General features: G+C 42.0%; 1 protein-coding gene across 4 annotated transcripts in view; it reads right to left on the reverse strand.

Annotated features, from left to right (window-relative positions):
* Positions 1 to 2,405: 2,405 nt before the first annotated feature.
* Positions 2,406 to 19,832, reverse strand: part of Nalcn (sodium leak channel, non-selective) — a 258,303-nt gene continuing 240,876 nt past the window's right edge. For all 4 annotated transcript variants that reach the window (XM_026783175.1, XM_026783176.1, XM_005355702.2 and 1 more), the window contains 10 exons: positions 18,076 to 18,144; positions 16,836 to 16,984; positions 16,047 to 16,140; positions 14,359 to 14,491; positions 13,589 to 13,704; positions 11,611 to 11,768; positions 8,572 to 8,722; positions 6,906 to 7,055; positions 6,271 to 6,388; positions 2,406 to 4,123 (listed from right to left, as the gene is read on the reverse strand). In XM_026783175.1, the coding sequence (XP_026638976.1) occupies positions 3,930 to 4,123; positions 6,271 to 6,388; positions 6,906 to 7,055; positions 8,572 to 8,722; positions 11,611 to 11,768; positions 13,589 to 13,704; positions 14,359 to 14,491; positions 16,047 to 16,140; positions 16,836 to 16,984; positions 18,076 to 18,144 (1,332 nt within the window). In that variant the 3' untranslated portion in view covers positions 2,406 to 3,929. The remainder of the gene's footprint in view (positions 4,124 to 6,270; positions 6,389 to 6,905; positions 7,056 to 8,571; positions 8,723 to 11,610; positions 11,769 to 13,588; positions 13,705 to 14,358; positions 14,492 to 16,046; positions 16,141 to 16,835; positions 16,985 to 18,075; positions 18,145 to 19,832) is intronic.

Raw genomic sequence — 19,832 nt, forward strand, 5'->3', positions numbered from 1 at the left:
CTTCCCTGAAGAGAAGAAAACCAGCATTCTTTATTTCTTTCCTGAGAGGAAAAAGACAGTTGGAAAAAAAGACTTAGGAATGTTCTTATCAAAATTTGCACTAATCATCAACTATTGGGCATAACATGATAGCCACTGTGTTTGTTAATTTTGTATCAACTCAGCTAGATTGTGTAACTTAGTAACTTCTCATGTACTACAGGCTAATATGAATGTATTTTTAGATATGACTATATTTTAAATAAGTAGACTTTGACTGAAGTAGATGGCAGTCACTGTCAGTGTTCCTCAGTCAATAGAAGGCTGTAAGAGCACAAAGCATTAATGTATACAAAGCAGTAGCCTTCATATATACCAGTAACAAACATTTTGAGAAAGAAATCAGGAAAATAATCCTATTGGCAATTGTCTAAAAAAAATACCTTAGACTGGTGGTTCTCAGCCTTCCTAATGCTGCAACCCTTTAATACAGTTCTCCATATGGTAACCTCAGTTATGAAGGCGTGAGAAAGATGACCCATGCAAGAGAAGGTCACCAGAGTTCTTGCCATTGGAGGAAAAAATCAAAGGTAGCCAGTAGGGCTGGAGTGAGGTGGATAAGCAGGGCACACATCCAGGATGTAGCAGTTGCCCGGTCTGCATGAGGGAGGTGCTCTGAAGGAAGATGGTTAGCAGGAAAATCCCAAGGAGGGAGGGTCTATGTGGGGGCAGTTTCCACTGTGATATAGGAATGGTTACCTCCTCAGATGGCAGGTATAAGGCTTGTGAGAAGAGACATCATCTCTAATACACATCCTCCAGCTCACTCTTTTTTTTTTTTTCCCACCCATGGCTCACACTACCATATGCCCCAAAAGATCCAGTTTGAAAATCGCCAGGATAGTTCAAATGTGGAGATGTGTTGGGAAGGTGAGAGAATGCAAGATAACTCACCCTAAGCAACGCCATTTTGGTTCTTCAGTGTTCTCCTTTCCAGACCTAATAACCTCCATGACATGGAATCTTGGCAAGTCACTCATTGGGACACTTCCCAGCCATACCCAACAATGAAACACAGGCAGGAACGTTTGGCTTAGAAACCACAGGTATGCAAGGCTTTTTAATAGTCACTTTCCTTCTAATGTACCCTTATCGTATTCGCCATCTCGGGGTATAACCAGAGAGCCACTGATCGAGGGTATTGGTCTGCAAACACCACTAGGCATATGAATGTCATCACACAGCTTTTCTGTCCCATCCTATCCCCACTGAGCCCCTTGAGTTGCCATATGGTCAGTGTCTGTGTGGTCTGTTCTCTCTCAGGGTTTCTGCTTAAAGTATTGCACCCCTCAAGAGTTCCCATGTCCTTGGACCTGACAGCTCCTTTAATTAAAGGCAGTGGGTGGTAGATGACAGGTTTGTCACTGTGAGTGGTTCACTGAGGATCAGGGGACATGGGTGGCCCTAGTTTCCCATCTGTATCACCCAAACCTGCACCTGCATATCTCAGTGAGTAAAACCTAAAAGAGGTAGTACCTATTTTCACTGACCTGTCCTCTGTCTGCTCCAGGTAAGTCACATGCTTCAGCCACAGGAGGCATGTGCTGATTTAACGTAGGGGTGCCACAGCTTTGAAGGCATCACTTCTGTTCTATCTTTGCTTCACTACTGATGTGGAATTTCCCTCTGTATGCTGTGAATATCATTGGTTAATAAAAGAACTGCTTTGGGCCTATAGCAGAACTATAGGGGAACAGAGCTAAGCAGGGAATGAGGCAGGGTCAGAGAGAAGCCATGTATCCCTGCTGGAGACAGGCACCTAAACTTTAGCCAGTAAGCCATAGCCACATGGCGATAAACAGATTCACAAAAATGGGTTAAATTAATGTGTAAGAGTTAGCCAATAAGAAGCTAGAGCTAATGAGCTAAGCAGTTATTTAATTAATACAGTTTCTGTGCGATTATTTTGGTTTCTGGGAAATAAACAAACAAATGGTCTCCTACAACACACTACAGAATGAGTGGTGCTGCTGCTTCTCCCAAGTGTTAATTCCAGACTTTCCAGGAAGGGCCCAGTGTTTAGTGGGAGTGAAGCTCTATTACTCAATGTAATGAGCCAAAATAAATCATTTATTTCCTTCTTTCAGCACTAATGCCTACCCATGCTCTGGCCACGATTGGCTTCTCTGCCTCACGATGGTTTGGGAAGGCATGTGATGCTCACCCAGCCTTGTCAGCACAACCTTAAAAGGAACATTCTGGATTTGGGAATTTCCTCTAAATGATTACCAGGGACAGAGTTTTTGCCAACCTAGTGTGGACTGAATATTCCATATAGGGTTGGCAAAATCCCAGTTACAGAGAGCCCCATCCCATACATGTGCAAGGGAAGTAGTTCAAAATGACAACCAGGTCATAGTAAATTCTTTTACAAGTCCAATATTTATTTTGCTTTTATATACAAAACTCAAATTTCAAATGAACATATAACCAAATAAAAATCCCCCCTGGCTGAACAAGCTTGAATTGCCTATTATCTAAGAGGCACAGGTAACCACAGAAGCAATAGATGGTCATAGAATGCCACCTCTTTTATGTAGAAAAAAACGTGACATTTGGCTATTTGAAGAATGTTAAATGGAGAAAGGGATATCATAAAAGCAACCCAGGAGTCAGAGAATTTTTCCATACTCAACCTCTTACAATAATCTGAATATTAAATCTGAAATTGACAGTGACAACTCAGGGTTCTGCCCATGCTAGGATCCATCAGTGATTCCAAATCATTCTGTGTTTCTAATTTTTCCTGAGGCCATGTACCATTGATATGTGGGGAAAACACAGTTACATTGTGGTACTCCCAAAGTGGGTTCAGAGGGAGATTTTCGGTTTTTTTCACCTTTCTATTATTTCCATATGTAATTATGGTAGCAGGGAATCTACTACCATTTTGAATCTCGCATTGCAATTGTGTATTAGAGCCAACCCACAATGTCCCTGTCGATTCATAGCAAAATGCCCACAGCAAGGATAAGCCATAAAGTTCATAACCTCTCAAATGCAAGCCTTTTAACTGAGTCTAACACTTTCATTCTGTTTTCTAAACTCAGTTATTCAAAGGATTTTTTTAAGATTTCGAAGTATTTTTTTTTCTCCTCATGTCCCTGACATAATCCGCCTACTGGTTTGCTTTCCACCGATTAACATCTGGAACTGACTCCTTTACCTGGGACCTGTACACACAACTTTCCTGGAAGCAGGCAACTTCATTAGAGTACTTTCATTAGAGTGCTCAGAGACGGAAATCAAATTGCTCCTATTTATGCACAGCTCATGCACATTTTTTAAAGATAACATGAGAAAAAGAATATGCTTTTAAAATTCAGAATCTGTGTGGTTTTGAAGCTGCTATCATTTTAGCATGAGCTCAGTGCTGACATTTTCAGATCAACCATAAATGATTTCTCCCAAGGGAAGCATTTCTATTGGAAATGGGGAAAAAAGTGAACTAGACTATAACACCTGTACTATGACTGTGGGTCTCTTTGGGAGGAGTAGTCATAACATACAAGAGTGCAGATGAATACATCTTAGCTTACACAGAAAGAACACATGAATGTTTGTGATATAGCTGCTACTGATGCAGTTTCTAATATTAACAACATTGCCATTATATACATATATTTTCTTGTGTTTCTGTGATTCAAACACAGGGCAAGTGATTTTTCACTGACCTATATTCCCAGCCCCAAATTTTCTATAATAAATCACAGTAATCCACAGCAATACTGCTTGGATAGACCACCTCCACAAATGGACACAAATCAATTTAGAAAATCCCTACCAAGGTGAAATTCAGTTTATAGCAATTACAGATTGCTTTTTGAATGATGAAGGAAAGTACGAGACAATGGTTTTCACCCTGTGATTTCCTTTGTCTTGTTTGTCGGCTAAACATCCAGGAGGTCATCTCCGCTCTCGTCACTCTCCACGGTCAGCTGTCTGGTCCACCACTTCTTAACCTCGGAGCCACAGGAAGCTGTGTCTGGCATGGGGTTCATCTTGCACACCACAGACTTCATGGCTGTCCTTCCTCCAAACCGTAGGTTAACCGAAGACACGGAATGGCTTATTGGTTTGGGAGCTGTGGAGTTAAAGGAGTCCTGTTATCCACTAGTTGCTGTTTCAGTATGCCTTAACCATTCCTGGAAAAACCTTGATACTCTGAGCAGCGGTGCGTTTGGCTCCCAGTTCCTGCCTCCAGATGTGTATACGGAACCTTTCCTGTGTTTGATTCTTTCCAATAAACTCAGGCTCATAGTCAGCTAATAAGAACTCTCGGGAAAACACGCTGCTGGCCCCTTTTACTTTAAAGAAGGTAGAGACCGCAAACACCCCCAACTGGTGTAAAATAGAAGTGTTAGAGTGTGTTCATTAGGGAAACAAAGAAAAGAGTGATAGTGTGGTGTTTCAAAAGGAGAGATGGCATGGGGAACAGGTGTGGAAAGTGGAAGTGGCTTTGGCTTTCCATTGCCTTGGCCTTGTGTCCCCTGAGTAATCTGCAGATATGAAGTCACTGGCACGTACATGTCTCTGAACCTAATCTGTGTCCACTGTAAATGAAGAGAAGGCAAATGTGCTCTCTGTAGTGCTGGGAGACAGAAGATGGGACATTGAGATGACAGAGTGCACAGTGTGGTGCTTGGTGCCTCCTTAAAATGCCCTTTGCTTTTGTCTCTCCCCCTCCGACTTTGTGTGCCCCTAGTAGCTTGTCTCAGTGGTTGTCTTCATTTTCCACATTGAGGCTACACAGACAAGCACTACTGTTGATAATTTGACCATATTCCTCTATCATCCGCTTAAGTGAATACCAAGGAGGACATTCTCCCCAGGTCATCTCTCATGTCTGCTCTGTAGTGTCGGACTAGCAGTGTGGACCACGCTCTTATCACTGTGTCCAGACTACTGAAATGTTCTGTACCCTGTCACCTGCCTCCAGGTCACTGTCAGTCCCTGCCAGAGGCAAGTGAACTCTTGGCTGTGTTGCCACTTTAGTCTTTCTAAAGCATAGGTTGCAAGTGTCATCTCTTGCTCAGAATTCTTTAATGTCTCTCTTCTAACTGCCTATAGTATGGAAATGAAACTGTCCCATCTGTCCTTTAGGGATTTTCACATTGTGGCCCCTGCACCTACTCAATCTCGCTTCTTGTCACGCCTAGCTGTGCTTAAACAAGACTGAAGTTATGACCTCTCTGATCCCTCATCAGGACCTTCCTTACTGGTGGCTTTAAGAACCACGGCACACTTCCAGCTTCAGAATGTAAACTGTATTGCCATCTGCTTTGTGAACAGACATGTGGCAGAGGTTTCAGGGTCACCCATTCTCACTTGGGTGGGGGTCGAAGCTGAGCATGGTGAAAGGAGAGAATGAAGCCCTATTTCACTATAGGCCTAGATCTTGATAGGGAGGAGACTGGGGTGTGTGCAGAATCGCTCCTCTCCTGTTCCCGTGTGTCCCTTCATGAGATCATCCTGGCTTCCTTGTACCACACATTTCTTCAGGAGAAAACTCTTACTACATCAGCAATGTATGGGAAATAATAGAACTGTGAGGATTGAATGACCCAGTAATGCCCTGTGGGTGGTGACTGGCACACAACGGCCAATGCCACCTGGAGGCTTGTCATCATGACCACTGTCGTTGAGATAAAGACGCTCAGGTCAGGGTGAGTGATCAGCTCAGACACACAGCATGTGTTGGGATAAAGTGGGACCTGGGCCTTTTCTGAGAACTCCATGGCATTTTCTGAAGTTCATATCTACCCATTTCTTCTGTTTGGATCTGAAATGTCCCCAGAGGCCCTGGGTGTTGGAGGCTTGGCCCCAGTTTGTGGTATTGGGCAGTGGTAGAATTTTTAAAAGGTGGTACCTAGTAAGTTTTGGGTCACTGGGGTCATGCCCTTGAAGAAGAAAGTAGGACGTCAATCTTTTCCTCTTTCTCTTTGTCCTGGTTGTGATAAGGTGAGCAACTTCCTCATTATACATTCCCACTATGCTTTACAGCATTATTATAGGCCCAATAGCAATAGTCAACTGACCGTGGGCTGAAACCTCCAACAAAGTGAGTCAATAAACCTCTCTTCTTTATAAGTGGATTTTTCTCCCATGTATGTTATGGTAGCAGAAGGCAGACTAATTTGCATATTAAATAAAATCTTAGACCCAAAATTTAAAGAAAGAGCAAATGCTTCTTAAATACCTGAAATGGGTAGAGGTGAGTGATGTACCTACCTGAGGGCAGACGCCATTGTCCAAACTTCCTCTGGGGTTTCCCAGGATCTGCTGCATCCTGTCGACTGCCTCCTCTGTCTGATAGAGTAGGGCTCAGGAGTTGCTGCTGACTGCTTGTCTGCATGGGAGAAGAGTGAGTCAGTTGTGGGTCTTTCTCTTAAAAAAACACATACTTAATTTGTCACAAATATCTGTAGCACCTTTGGGTGCACACACACACACACACACACAAATAAAGTAAATCTTCAAAAAGAAGATGACAATGGTTAGAAAAGACCAAGGTGCCTGGTGAGCTAGGGATGGAGGCAAAGTGCCAAGGAGTCCTTAGCATCAGGAGTCCTCAGTTTGGGCTTCCCTAGGGCTATCAAGTTGACAGTGAAGATAATTATCACATGAAGTCTTCAATAGTCTCTGACAGGTTTCAAAATAACTAAAAAAGTCACAAGGTTGCAAACACACAGAAATGGTCGACAGTTGAGGAGCCGGACGTGGGGATTATCCCGATTTCATCACTGTATGCTACAAACGTGATAATTACCATTCTATACCCCAAAGGTGCTACAGATATTTGTGACATTTTTGTTTGAAATGTTTGTGGCCAGAATCAACTCCCACAGAGCATCCTTGGATCTTACCTCAGGTTGCGTATTCTGGTCCTGGCTGTTGGCGTTAGTGTCCTCACTTGGCTGGGTGGTCTCGATGCTGGGAGGGTTCAGGAAGCGGCTCAGCTCCTGCTGCTGGCTCTCCCTCAGGCTGTGGATGATGCTACATGACTGCTGCTGTTTCTGCAGGAAGATGCTGCGCTTGCATAAGGAGGAAAGGTGCCCCGCTTCTTTGTCCCATTCCTACCAAGCCACTTTCTTCTCCCCTCTCTGAAGAGGTTTGCTGGCCTCTTAGGAAATTCCAAATAGGAATCTTGAATCAGTTTTGAGGCTGGTAGACTGACATATAAGTCTTGGAGATTGGAGGCATCTCCCACCTATTCCATTTGTGTAACAACTGGACTTGCTATGCTCTTCCATGCTAGTTTATATGTTATTTAAAATTCCTAATGTGGTTGTTTTAGTTTCCCTTGTGATTTAATTTTATCCTCATTTAACCAATTTTAGCCCCTCCCCCCACTTTCCTGAAAGATGTAAGCACCAGAGGGTCTTTAGTAGATGAGGAGGAAACTCTTACTCCTGTCTTAGTTCTGGACTTTGTAGGGCAGCCTGGTAGGGCCAGTCCAGCATCAGCCTCTTCTTCCTATCCAAGGCTTCCCTCACAGGGTCTGAGCAGGACAGTTGTAATCCATGGAACCAGAAGAGCTATGATAGCCTCGTTGTGATTGGGTAGCAGTGGGCAGCTGGCCTTGCTCTAGGAAAATGTACTTGAGAGCTTATTTTCCTTGGGGAATGTTTTCCTCTAACAGAAATGTATGTTTCTGTAGTGGATATTATTCCAAAGGGCAGGATCAAACAAATCTTACATAACGTTAATTGTGTTGCAGGAAGTGTTTACTGATTGGTTTGCCTTTCTTCTCTGTATGTGAAGCATAAGTCAAAAGTGCCCATAAACGTTAATTGCCCAACGGAAGCCCTCACTGGAAATACAGTATATGCTAATGGAGTATATATTCATTAATATGTGAGAGCCTCACACAAACTTACGGTTCAGGAGGCAGCAGGCACATCATTAAAATTCCACGAGAGGTGGTCTTTCGAGACTGAACAACGTGATAAACCATATGTTGGAACTTTTTGCAGCAATTTAAAAGTAGTTTTGTAAATTCCATCTCAGTAGCTATTTTTGGAATTTCATACGGTTGAGTTTAATAAATGGAGATCATAAATATTTGAATACCAATAAATTGCTTTTTAAATCTTCGTGTTATACAGCTTTGATTCGTTTGAAACGTTTGGTGGAGCCTGCTGAGGGAAATGAGGCAGAAGCTGGGGTAGCCTTAAAGCTGTTGCAGCATCAGACACGGAGTGGATGAAGATGATGCATTTTAAGGGATATCAGGCTAGACCCTGAAGGATTGTGTTGCTGAAAGATTGTACTGAGGACTTTCTTCTCTTTCGCTCCACTTTCTCTGAATGTGAGTGTGTATCATGGTGTTAATTGTCAAACTGGACAGAATCCAGAATCACTTGAGAGATGGGTCTCTGGGCATGTTTGCTGGGGATTATCTTGATTATTGGTATGGGAAGACTTATCATAATTGTGAGTGGGACCATTCTATGAGCAACGGGTCCTGGACTTTATAAAATGTGGAAGGTGGGCCGAACACTGGCATCTATCTGCTTGTGCTTCACTCACAGCCCTGATGCGTTTCAAGCACTTCTTCAGCCACATGCGAATGGTCTGCTTAGCCACCTCCTCCTCAATGGTGTACTCCAGCTGCTCCCTGGCCAGCAGCTCCTCCAGCTGCAGGCTCTTCCTGATGTCCACAGAACGGTAGGAGAGCATGCTAGAAGACAGGAACAGCAGCAGCACTGGTCAGATTCACCTGGTGTTTAGAGCCTCAGGTTTCCAGCTCATCAGTGTAGCATTGGATGCCACTCACAGCTGGGCTGGTAATGTCACCTCTGTGTCTCCCTTGTCTTGTATGAATGCTGAGGATAGTCTTGGCACCTACATTTGAATAAGTTACCTGGCAAGCTAATGTCTGTAAGAAACTTAGAAGATGAATGTATCTGAGCGCCAGTGCTGCAGAAGACCATGTTAGATGATTCCGACAGCTCTAGCTGTCAAGTACATACTCTGGAATGCCTTTTGCAGAAAGATTGTTCCATCCACTCCTTCCTCACGATTCGCTGTAATTGTGATGGTTAATATCCTTGCCTGTGAGTTATGCATCTCCCACTCCACTTCCCCTCTATTTTATTTATCTCTCTGCAACTTTCTTATTAATTTCACAAGATGCAAAGCTATAGCTGAATAAACACTCTCATTTAGTCCCCGGCTCAACATGTCTATGCAGTGGTAAGTAAAACTATCATTTTTGTGCAGAGGGGAGTCAGATAATTTCTAGCAGGGACTGTCCAAAGGGGAATACAGACCTCTTTGGTAGAACTGTACACTTGTGTAGCTTCAGCACCCTGGAATCTCATACAACCTCTGTTGTGAACCTGAGGCCACCTTCGGAGCTCCAGTCACAGCCTTCAGGAGCACTGGGTCATTGATCTTCTGTTCTTTGCTAAATGTCCCCCCATTGTATAGAAAATCCTGCATTGTGTTTCATAAAATGCTTCTAAGTCCTTGAGATTCATCAGAAATTTCACTATTGCTTAACTTCTGTGGAGAATGGAGGGCCAACATCACCACCGTTAACTCTGCTTGGGTTCCTTGTGATCAGATGCATCACGATGCTCCAGAGAGGTCAAATGTTAATTATTGACAACAACAGTAGGTCTGGGTGCTTCATGGACAACCTAAAAACACTGTGCCACCACTAGAAAAGATCAGCATTCTGAGAGGCATGTCATTCCTCCTCATACATAATTGTGACCCATATTTTTCTGTGCTCCTTAGCTTATTCATGGATGAATGATAGAAAAAGGCAAAATTGTTAACTTTAGGGAGCTTTCCCCAGGCCTTTCCCTTGCTAGTCTGACCTTTTTTTCTTTTTCTTTTAGCTGTAAGTTTTATCTACCTGAATGACCCCCACATGTGTGACAATACCCAACATTTAACATGCCAGGTACAATATGAGTAAAATAGCTACAGTCAGTCAAATGTTCTAACCAGTTTCTGTGTCACAGATATCTCTGGCAGGAAAAATTGTGAAGGGTTTCTTACAATGATGTTTCACAGGCTATTTTAGAAAAGAAATCAGCTATAAAAGAGACCTTTCAATTAGTTTTCTTGATATGGGTCATAAGTTCTATATTGGCTCATTAAGTAATATGAAGTTTAGGTCAAATGACACTGTAATTTGAAAGGACTTGTGGAGCATAAATGATATTTTAAGATTTCTATCAAGAGCTTCAAGTTGTGACCTTATATGTAGAGTTCATTGCAAACCTACTTAAGATGTGGACAGACTAGAGTATCTGGGGATTTAATCCAAGACAACTGTTATCTTCACAAAAGGAATAACAGACACACACACACACACACACACACACACACACACACACACACACTGTGGGACAATGGTCTGTACCCTGTCACTTGTATTTTAAATAAATGCTGATTGGTCAGTAGCCAGACAGAAAGTATAGGCAGGGCCACCAGGCAGGAAGTAGATGCCGGGCAATGAGAATTCTGGGAAGGGGGAAGTTTCAGTCTGCAGTTGTCACCCAGAGAGAGAGGAAGCCAGACACAGAGCAAGCAAGATGTGACTGCCTCACCGAAAAAAGGTACCAAGTCACGTGGCTAACACAGACAAGAATTATAGGCTAATATAAGTTATAAGAGTTAATAAGAAGCCTGAGCTACTAGGTCAATCAGTTTATAACTAATATAAACCTCTGTGTGATTTCTTTGGGACTTAAGTAACTGGGCAGGACAGAAACCTCAGCCAACACACACACACACACACACACACACACACACACACACTGAGAATGGTTTGTGTGAAGGTGAAGGCAGAGATCACAGTATAGATCACACTGCTAGCTAAATATTACAAGAAGCCATTCGAAGATCTAACAGAAGGTTGGAACCGAGTCTTCCTCATAACCTCACAAAGAGCCAACTCTTCCCATGACTTCAGGTTTCCTGCTTCTGGAACCATAAGCAATAAGCTTCTTCTGTGGGAACTTGAGCACAGAGGCTCTAGCAAGATACACAGATGCTCCTAAGAGAGACTGAAAGAGCTGAGTTTGAACCTTTATCCCATCTGGTGCAGAAAACGTGAAAATGTAGTGTTTTAACCAACAGAGCAATTACGAAAGAGCAGGTGGGGCAGATTCTTAGCAGACTCACCTGAGTGAAAAGATATGGATTTCAGCTTCGTCTTTGTCAAGGAACCAAGTGACCCTGAGAAAGTCACTTAATTCTTGCAGGACCACACCCCCATCCCCCCCCCCCCCCCCCATTCCCCCCCCCATCACCCCCCCCCCCAAAAGAAACAGAACCACTCGCTCCATGTCTTCTTTCTTTTTCCTCCTGGGAGGGCAGGCCACAGCTTCCTATCCTTGTGCGAGGCATTGATCAGACATGATCATAACGAGGCAATGAGAAAGACTACTTCATTCCTAGAAAGTGTGCCCTTGCTTATCACCATGGCATCATGGTAACTCATGTTTCAAATATCCTTGGTAACTGAATTCATGGGCCTTCATATGTTACAGCTTTCATTTCTGGCCCCAGCAAATTCTGTGACACTGGTCTTTAGAACCAGCTTCATACCTCAAGACATCATGGAAGGTGACATCACCACCATTGTGTAGCCTCTCCATCTCATAACACATGTGCTTAAACAGGAGCTTGTCTTTGTCAAGGTCCACTTCCAGCCTCCCACGTAGCAGCCGTAACAGGAACTTCACGCGGAAGGTGGGGATTACACCCTAGGTGAGACAGCACAAGGGCCAGCAAAGATAGTCATCAGGAGGCTCTAGGAATTCACTGGGAGGGGATCTCTTTTTACAGGAAACCTAGACAATAAAATGAATCTATGAGCCAAGACTGGTGGCTCAGGCTTATAATCCAAATATCAAGTAGGCGGAGGCAGGGGGATCACCAGCATAAACAGCCCCAGACAGGAAGAAAGTCACAGGCTTCTTTGAAAGCTGCGCAGAATGATGTGTGATAGGCATATAATGTGAAGTACTGATCAGTAGCCTTCTGCTCCTCTGGTCTAATGGCTTTCCTGACTTCTGAGCCAGGTAGGGTGAGGAACGCCCATGCAGCTTTCCCTAGAGCCGGCCCTTAGTTCTTATGCTCAGCAGTCTATCCACCTCTGCACACGCAACCTTGATGAATATCTTTCAAAGAGCAGGCAGTACACCCATATACAACCCTCCTCACTTGATTTGGGTCTCGGGGACTTATTAACATTTGTTATTCTGTTTGCATTGAAAGGCTTCTTTGTAGGTCTTCACAATGATTAGAACAACTTACAGATAAGACAATGAGGCTTCAGCTTTGCTCTCATCTGGGGTAAACCTGGACACTGGGACTCTAAAAGTTATCACTCTATCCCATATAACACAGTCTAATCCACCAACTCTGACTATATCTTTGGATGAGCCTGGTGACCTACGGCTTCTTCCTAGTCATTAGGATGTCAGTGTGAATGGGGGTGTGATATTCCTACACATATCAAATGAGAACAAGTTCCTATGAGTAATGGTTACAGAGAAAATACAGATCTCCATGAGACAAAAGAACCAGACCAAGTATCCCTATCCCCCACAGTTCACAAGTTCACTGGAGCACAACTGGGGGACAGGGAGGACCAGTGTAGGCAGAAAGTAACACGGGGTGAAGACGCCAGATCCTGCCTTGCATATCCTGGGTCATGACCACACCTTGTCTTCCTGACCCTTTCTTCTGTCAGCTATACTAGTTCCTTGCCGTTTTACTCTCATCTCTTCCTGAACTATGTTTCGGTCTTCCCAGGATGGGTCTTTCCATGGTTGAACTTTCCTCATTTCTTGATGTGAGCTCAAACATCACCTCTTCACTCAAACCTCCATGACCTTCTCAGCTAAATCCATGTTCTGCCTTCTTTAATGTAGTCTTAACTTCTGGAACTCCATATGAGTTGAATATCTCCTACAAAAGTGTTAGGGCCAGAAATGTTTCACATTTTGGGTTTTATAGACTTTGGAATATTTGCATTTATAGAATGAATGATTTGGGGATAAGATCCAAGTCTAAGCATAAAATTCATTCATGTATTTTTTTTGTTTTTAATCTTTCAAAACAAGTTCTTGGATATCCCAGGCTGACTTTTAACTTAAGGCTGTCAGACTCCTGATTCTCCTGCTTCTGCCTCCCACGTACTAGGGCTACAGCTGCAGGTGCGATTCATCTATGCTTCACATATGCCTTATACACATATCCTGGAAGTGACTTTATAAAATATTATTAGTGTGCCTGGGTTTCGACTGTGAGGTGTCACGTGAACTCGGGTGTGAATTCTTCGATTTGTGGTGTGTTAGTACTAAAAGGAATTTCAAGTCTAAATTTTGGACTAGGGATATTAACCCGTGCCACATGTATCATTTCACTTTGATGGATTGTCCCCCCTTTAGGACATAAGCCCTGTGGGCACAGGAACTGCACAGGAACCTTAGCATTTGGGAATTGCTTTACCTCAGTGCCCAGACATGGGCTTGACTTTGAGAAGGTAAAGTAAGTGAGCCACACCCACAGTTCCTACCTCTCTCTTATCATCCACCATGTTCCATATGATTTGAAAATGGCGAAGATCATTGTAACTTAAAAGCTGATCCTCTTCAGTGGAATAAAATAAGGAGAAATTCTCCACAATTATGGCTAAGAATAAAGAATTCAGATGTTAGACAAGTATACTAATGTGTCACTTTTTAGAAAGAGTAAAGCATCTATAATTAATAATAGATGTTATCACTCACATTATAAAGCCAATTTTTCAAAGTGATTTCAGTAGTTTTCAGGCTGTTACGTCTCTCACTTGGGCTAAGCTATTTTTTCAGTACTTGCCTTTCCAAAACATGAGGATCGTGGGCTCAAAAGCACTCTGTGTAGACATGCATGCCAGTTGGTTCCTACTCTTACTTGAGAGTTCCAGGGCATTTTAAAGGGTCATATTGTGTCTGGGTGGCCCCACAGCTGGGTGGACAAAATATATCTTTTAAAACAAAAAAATGTGATATTTTGAGGCTATGAAAGTAGCCCTCCCTGATTTGTGTTCAGCCCAATCCATGGAAAAAGCTCTTTGGTAATTAATGAGCATAATAAATAGGACAACTCTCGAATCTGCAATCAACTGCCATTTCTATGCTTTTCAAAGGTCTTTTCAGCTCCTGGGTTGAGAGGCAACAATTTATAATTAGTGCCACGAAACACCCGCCCCAAGCAATCCAGGATAATTACTCGAAAATTGTACATAATTATCTAAGTACCTGAGTTTGAAGAGATGAAAAAAATAATTCCAGGAACATCTCTTACCTACAAGCAGATTCAGCATGATGTAGGCGATGATGACATAGAAGGAGCAGAAGTACATCAGTGCCCCTGCGTAATTGCCACAGTCTGTGGCCCAGTATGTAAATTCATCGGGAGTGCAAAATGGAGGCTGGACCTGTGAGGCAGTGGAGGGCAGGGAGGGGAGAGTAAGAGCATGGAAGGGCACAGATTTCTTCTGATTGTAGTGCTCAATGAACCTATTCTTGACAGGATGGGATGTAGTTAATGCAAGGCCATCATGAAAAAGCCACACATGTTGGACACACACACCATTTGCAGCACGAGTATTTCATCTGTGCTCTGCCTTTAGTCTTGTAGATGCCTTAGTCCAGTGCCACTGACGGAAGTAAAATGCAAATGAACAGGTGTCCCATGAGAGACAGCCTTCCCATCCTCACCAGTGGTCACTAGGACCAAACTTTAGAAAGCCAAATAAAGAGGAACTTAATTTATTTTCTGATTTAAACAATGGATTAATCTGTACATAAGTATAATACACATACCAAATTCACATTAAAGTTGTGTGAGGACTAATTACCTATCCTGAGGCACCAAAATGAGATGCTATAGAAATTATGAAGTTTAATAATTAAAAGCCATGTATTCTGTTGGACCCACAAACCCTTCTGTGATACTGTCCTGGCTTCTCTTAACCAGAATGACTGGTTCTTTCCTCTGTATTCCCACATACTCTTTTGGGACTCCTATGTAGGATTTATTTAATTCTGCCTTGTGTTGTACCTGATTTGATAAATTTGGCTTCTATTTTTTTTCATGTTTAAAATTTCCTGTGCCCCGCTGTGTGCTATACTTGCACTAAGCTTTAGGGATAGATTAATAACAAAGGCACATCCCTGTTCTCTGAATGCTGACTACAGTTTAAGATCTCATTTACCAGCACAAGGGTCATTAGCTCCATGTAGTAATTTAAATTTAATGTGCATTAATTAACAAGCAAAAGTAAATGTTTTTCAGATATAACTGGTCACACCATACATGGCTAGCAGTTTCCTGTCTGGACAGCACAGGCTTCTTTACTGAATGTCTATAGGACATCACTGGTGTCTGTGAGGTGATGGGGAGGAGAAAGAAAGAAGTTTAACTCTACAATTCTCAAGAGCTGTTATGCATGTCCAAACAAAAAAATACAGATTACTGTAAGAATGGATAACCCATGGTTTAAAGTGTGGGCAAACATGCCTGAAGACACAAATGTTAACACCATGGTTAGAGGGTCATACAGACTTATTGGACAGAAAGCAGGATACCGAAGGGAAGAGTGGCTCAGACTACATAACATATTCGCCTTGAGGAACCTTTGGACCTGCAGAAGGCCTATGGTCCAGGACAAAACAGAGACTTGGTTAGTGTCTGATGTATGTGTTAAATAAATCTTCTTGTTTTGATTGCTGAGCTATGAAGGATAGGAACAAAGGAACAGTGCTCATTATTAAATATTATTAAAATAGCTTAAATTATTTTAAGTGAATATTTGGGATATTTTGCTCTTTATATTCATATCTTATAATGTTAAAAAGTCAAAGTTAGGAACTAGGTGGTCAAATTATTCTTTTTTTATTAAATACAAGGCCTTTGTGCTAACAAGGATACCATTGCCATGTACATGTGACTTTATGTTGAGGCACTGAAAATGATGAGGGGGTATTTACCATACAATCATGCATAATCTTGTTCCAGTCTTCCCCTGTGACGATTCGGAACAATACAGTAATGGCTTTGCCAGCTGAAGAAAAATTGGCATGCCTAATTTAATAAAACAGAATGGAGATTGCATGAGTTGTCATCGTCATGAAGCAATATGGGTAGTCACCACCAAACAGCTTGGTTGCCAGGTTATGGTTATCAAAGCTTAAAGCCTCTTGCTAGCAGTGTGGCTTCTTGACAAACCAGCTCTCACAAAATCACCAGTTTACTGGCTTTCATTTTGATCAACTGAGTGAGCTTTGGCTACAAAGAAGTGATTCCTTCCTTTGCTTGGTCATCGAAGAAAACTCAGACTTCACCAAACAAATCACCTGCCAGCAAGGCATTTGCACGTGTTTTGTTATTTTAGAACTTTTAAAATGACAACAGCGGATGCTTCCATAATGTGGAAGATGAGCTTCTGAAAATGCTTTTCTTATAACAGAGTGTTTTTTGTGGTTCTAACTTCCTGCAAAACTGCTTTATTCCCAACAAAATGATATAGCATTTCAGAGAAGTACATGGAAATTAGGAATGGTTATTCCCAACAATGGGTAGAATTATAAAATCCTTTTTTTGCTTTGTTTTGCATTTTCTAAGGATTCTAAAATAAACATGCCTATCTTTGTCAATTTGAAAATGTCATTAAAAATATGTATGCTTTATTTTATTTTCCAACCGATTAATACCCCTTTTCACCAATGCTATGAAAAGGTTTGCTTGGTAAATGAATAGGAAGACAAATACATGCTGACCTGTTAATGTTCTCTCCGTATTTCACGGTACCAAACAGAACAACCCCAGCAAAGGCATAGCACAGCAGCAAGAGGAACATCCCTACGATGATAAAGAAGCTCTTGTACATGCTGACAACCACAGTCAGAAGGAGCATCTTTAATGTCACCTGTGGGTGAGAAAGGGCGCAGTCAGGGCAGATGGAGAGAGGAGGAGAGCAGGAGGGAGAGACAGTTCTAGCTGTGGGGAGGAGCCGGCTGGTGAATAATCTATACGCAGGTTGGCTGTGTAGCAATTCCCAAGTACAACGTTTGAACGTTGTTTCCTGTTAGATATTAAATCTAAATATTATTCAAAAACCATCTGGCATTGAGAAATCTTATTCATACTTCAAACAGTTCAGTCACTCAAGAGAAATTAATTGAATTAACAACACAAGATTCTTAGTCTTCCACTTCCTCTTCTTTTTCTACCCAGACATCCGTAAGGTTAACACATTTTTGACCTATAGCCAATCTATAAAAGAATTTAAAATAAGCTTTTTTTTATTTTATACCAACCCCAGTTCCCTCTCCCTTCCCTCCTCTACTCCCCATCCTCAGAGAGGGTGAAGCCTCCCATGGGGAGTCAACAATGTCTGTCACATCACTTGAGGCAGAACCAAGCCCTCCCTTCCATGTATCAAGGCTGAGCAAGGTATCCCTCTATAGGGAATGGGCTCCAAAAAATTTGTCACCCACAGACGTTCTAAAAAAACTAAATGTAATAACGGTTTAATGTCAAGTAACCACCAATGATTAAATCTAGCAATTACATGGATATATGGAATCGATATGTGAAATAATGCTAGTGACAAAAGAAGCAGTATCCCTTTACAAAAGAGAACACAGGTAGTATGTGGTGTGCATAAATACTAACAAGGAATCTAGAACAATGGAAACATTATCATCAATTACAAATTTTCTGCAATAAAGTTAATTTAAAAAACAATAAGTTAAGGCACATTAAGAATGACATTGACTTTTGGTTTCAGAGTTAACATGTTTTTTTTTCATATTTTACTCAGCAAATAGGATAAACAAAAATAACAACTGGAAATATAGTCTACGATAACTAACCTACTGATTTAATGTGATATTTAATATCATTAATCTTGACTTATGAAGTTTAGTTCTTTGTTGACCATAAGAACCAGGTCAGTTGGCACCAGTGATTCAATGCTTATGCAACCTTTGAAAGGATTCTGCATGACAGACTTACATGCTTTCCACAGATGGAGAAAAATCGAAAGACAATCACACAGGCTCCCATCATGTAGGTGTATGCATTCTGAAATTTAAACAGAAGACAGGCTTTTATTTTTACAGTTTGCACAAAAGATCTTGTTATAGTTCCATTTTTATTTTGCTTTCTGTGAAATCTAGTAAATAATTAGTTTAATAAAATGTGAAAATTCCTATAAGAAATTTATCTAAAATAAAGGTGCCGAAAAGGTCACTGCAAAAACTCATGAATAAGTATTAGATTTAAAATCAAATCTGAGATGAAACTTCGGGTTTTGTTTTACTCAACTGAATTCTGTATTTTGAAACTCATTTCACTTAAAGCAGTGACCAGTTCTTTGGAGGACAGGGCAGGAAATGTAGAAGGTAGCCATGTAATGAGAGGAAGTTGAATGAGACAGGAAATAAAGGCATAATAAAGAGTGGTCAGATGTTGAAAAGAAGGCTTGAGGGGATTGGAGATGTAGCTTAGCTGGTAGAAGTCTTGCCTAACACATGCAAGGCCCTGGGCTCAATATCCTATGCTACATAAACCCAGAGTAGTAGTGATGTCTATAATCCCAGCACTTGGGAAGCAGGAGCAGAAGGGTCAAATTTTTAACATCACCCTTGACTACATATTGACTTCAAGACCAGCCTAGGCTACATGGGACCTTATTCCAACAACAGCAGCACTTGAAGACAGCTTTTCCTGAGATCAGTCCCCTGTTTATAAATAGATCCATTTTAGAAAAAGTACCCCTACCCCTCAGCTCAAGAGGACTGCATCAGGCTTGTTCTTCAAGTGTATGCTGAGGGCCAGAGATCACTCTGTGCTTTATGATTCACAAGGTTTCTTCTGAGAAACAAAGATGCCACTGGCCACAGCATAACAACGGTGACATTCAGCTGATGCCAAAGCATGAGCATTCTCCAGGAGCTGCCTTGCCAAATGACAACAGTCCCAGATGGGTCCCTGGAAGGGGGTCCACTGAGCTCCTTGGTGAGGCAAATGGACAGGAATGTGGGCACGGAGCATCGTTGGATGGAATACAGGGACTGTGCCTTCCTTCGCAGCAGTCCGCTGCAAAATACCGCAAAGAATGATGGTTTTTCTCAGGGGAAGAACTAAAGCAGTCAAGCAGAATAGGGAAGCTTTTTTGGTGGCTCAGAATTTCCTCTGTGGGCGATATTTGAGATTAGGAAGCCTACCATATTCTTCCATTTAGACTGAGTAGCATTTAGTCAAAAGTTTGTCTAGATAAAGTAAACACAATCATAACATGCTTTTTCTGCCTCTTCTCTCCACATTAGTTCAGGATTTATTATAGACACCCTGAGTCCTTACATTAGAAGTCATGATAACCACAGTCCCTGGGCTAAAGACTGAATGATTTTCACATGGACCCCAAAGTCCTGAAAAGACTTAAATTTCCATTTGTTCAAACCTTGTGCTGTATTATATGCTCTGGCTCCTTCTACTTCAGCCACAACACTTCCCTTGTCCAATCCCTGCACCCTTTGATCCTAGCCAAGGGCATCTGAAATATTCTGTAGATGGAGTCTAGTCCTTTGGGGGAATGCCTTCCATGTCCTCTTTGATATAGGCATTTCCCACTCCTCACTGTTGTCATGGGGACATGGGATTTCCTTCATCTTTCCCAGAATACCCATTTTTTTCTGGTTTGTGAGCACATGATGAAGGTCTCTCTAGCTCTCTAGGCTATGAAGTTTATGAGAGCAGTGAATATCTTT

This window comes from Microtus ochrogaster, chromosome 17, assembly GCF_000317375.1.
Source record: "Microtus ochrogaster isolate Prairie Vole_2 chromosome 17, MicOch1.0, whole genome shotgun sequence".
In the NCBI taxonomy this organism is placed as follows: Eukaryota; Metazoa; Chordata; class Mammalia; order Rodentia; family Cricetidae; genus Microtus; species Microtus ochrogaster.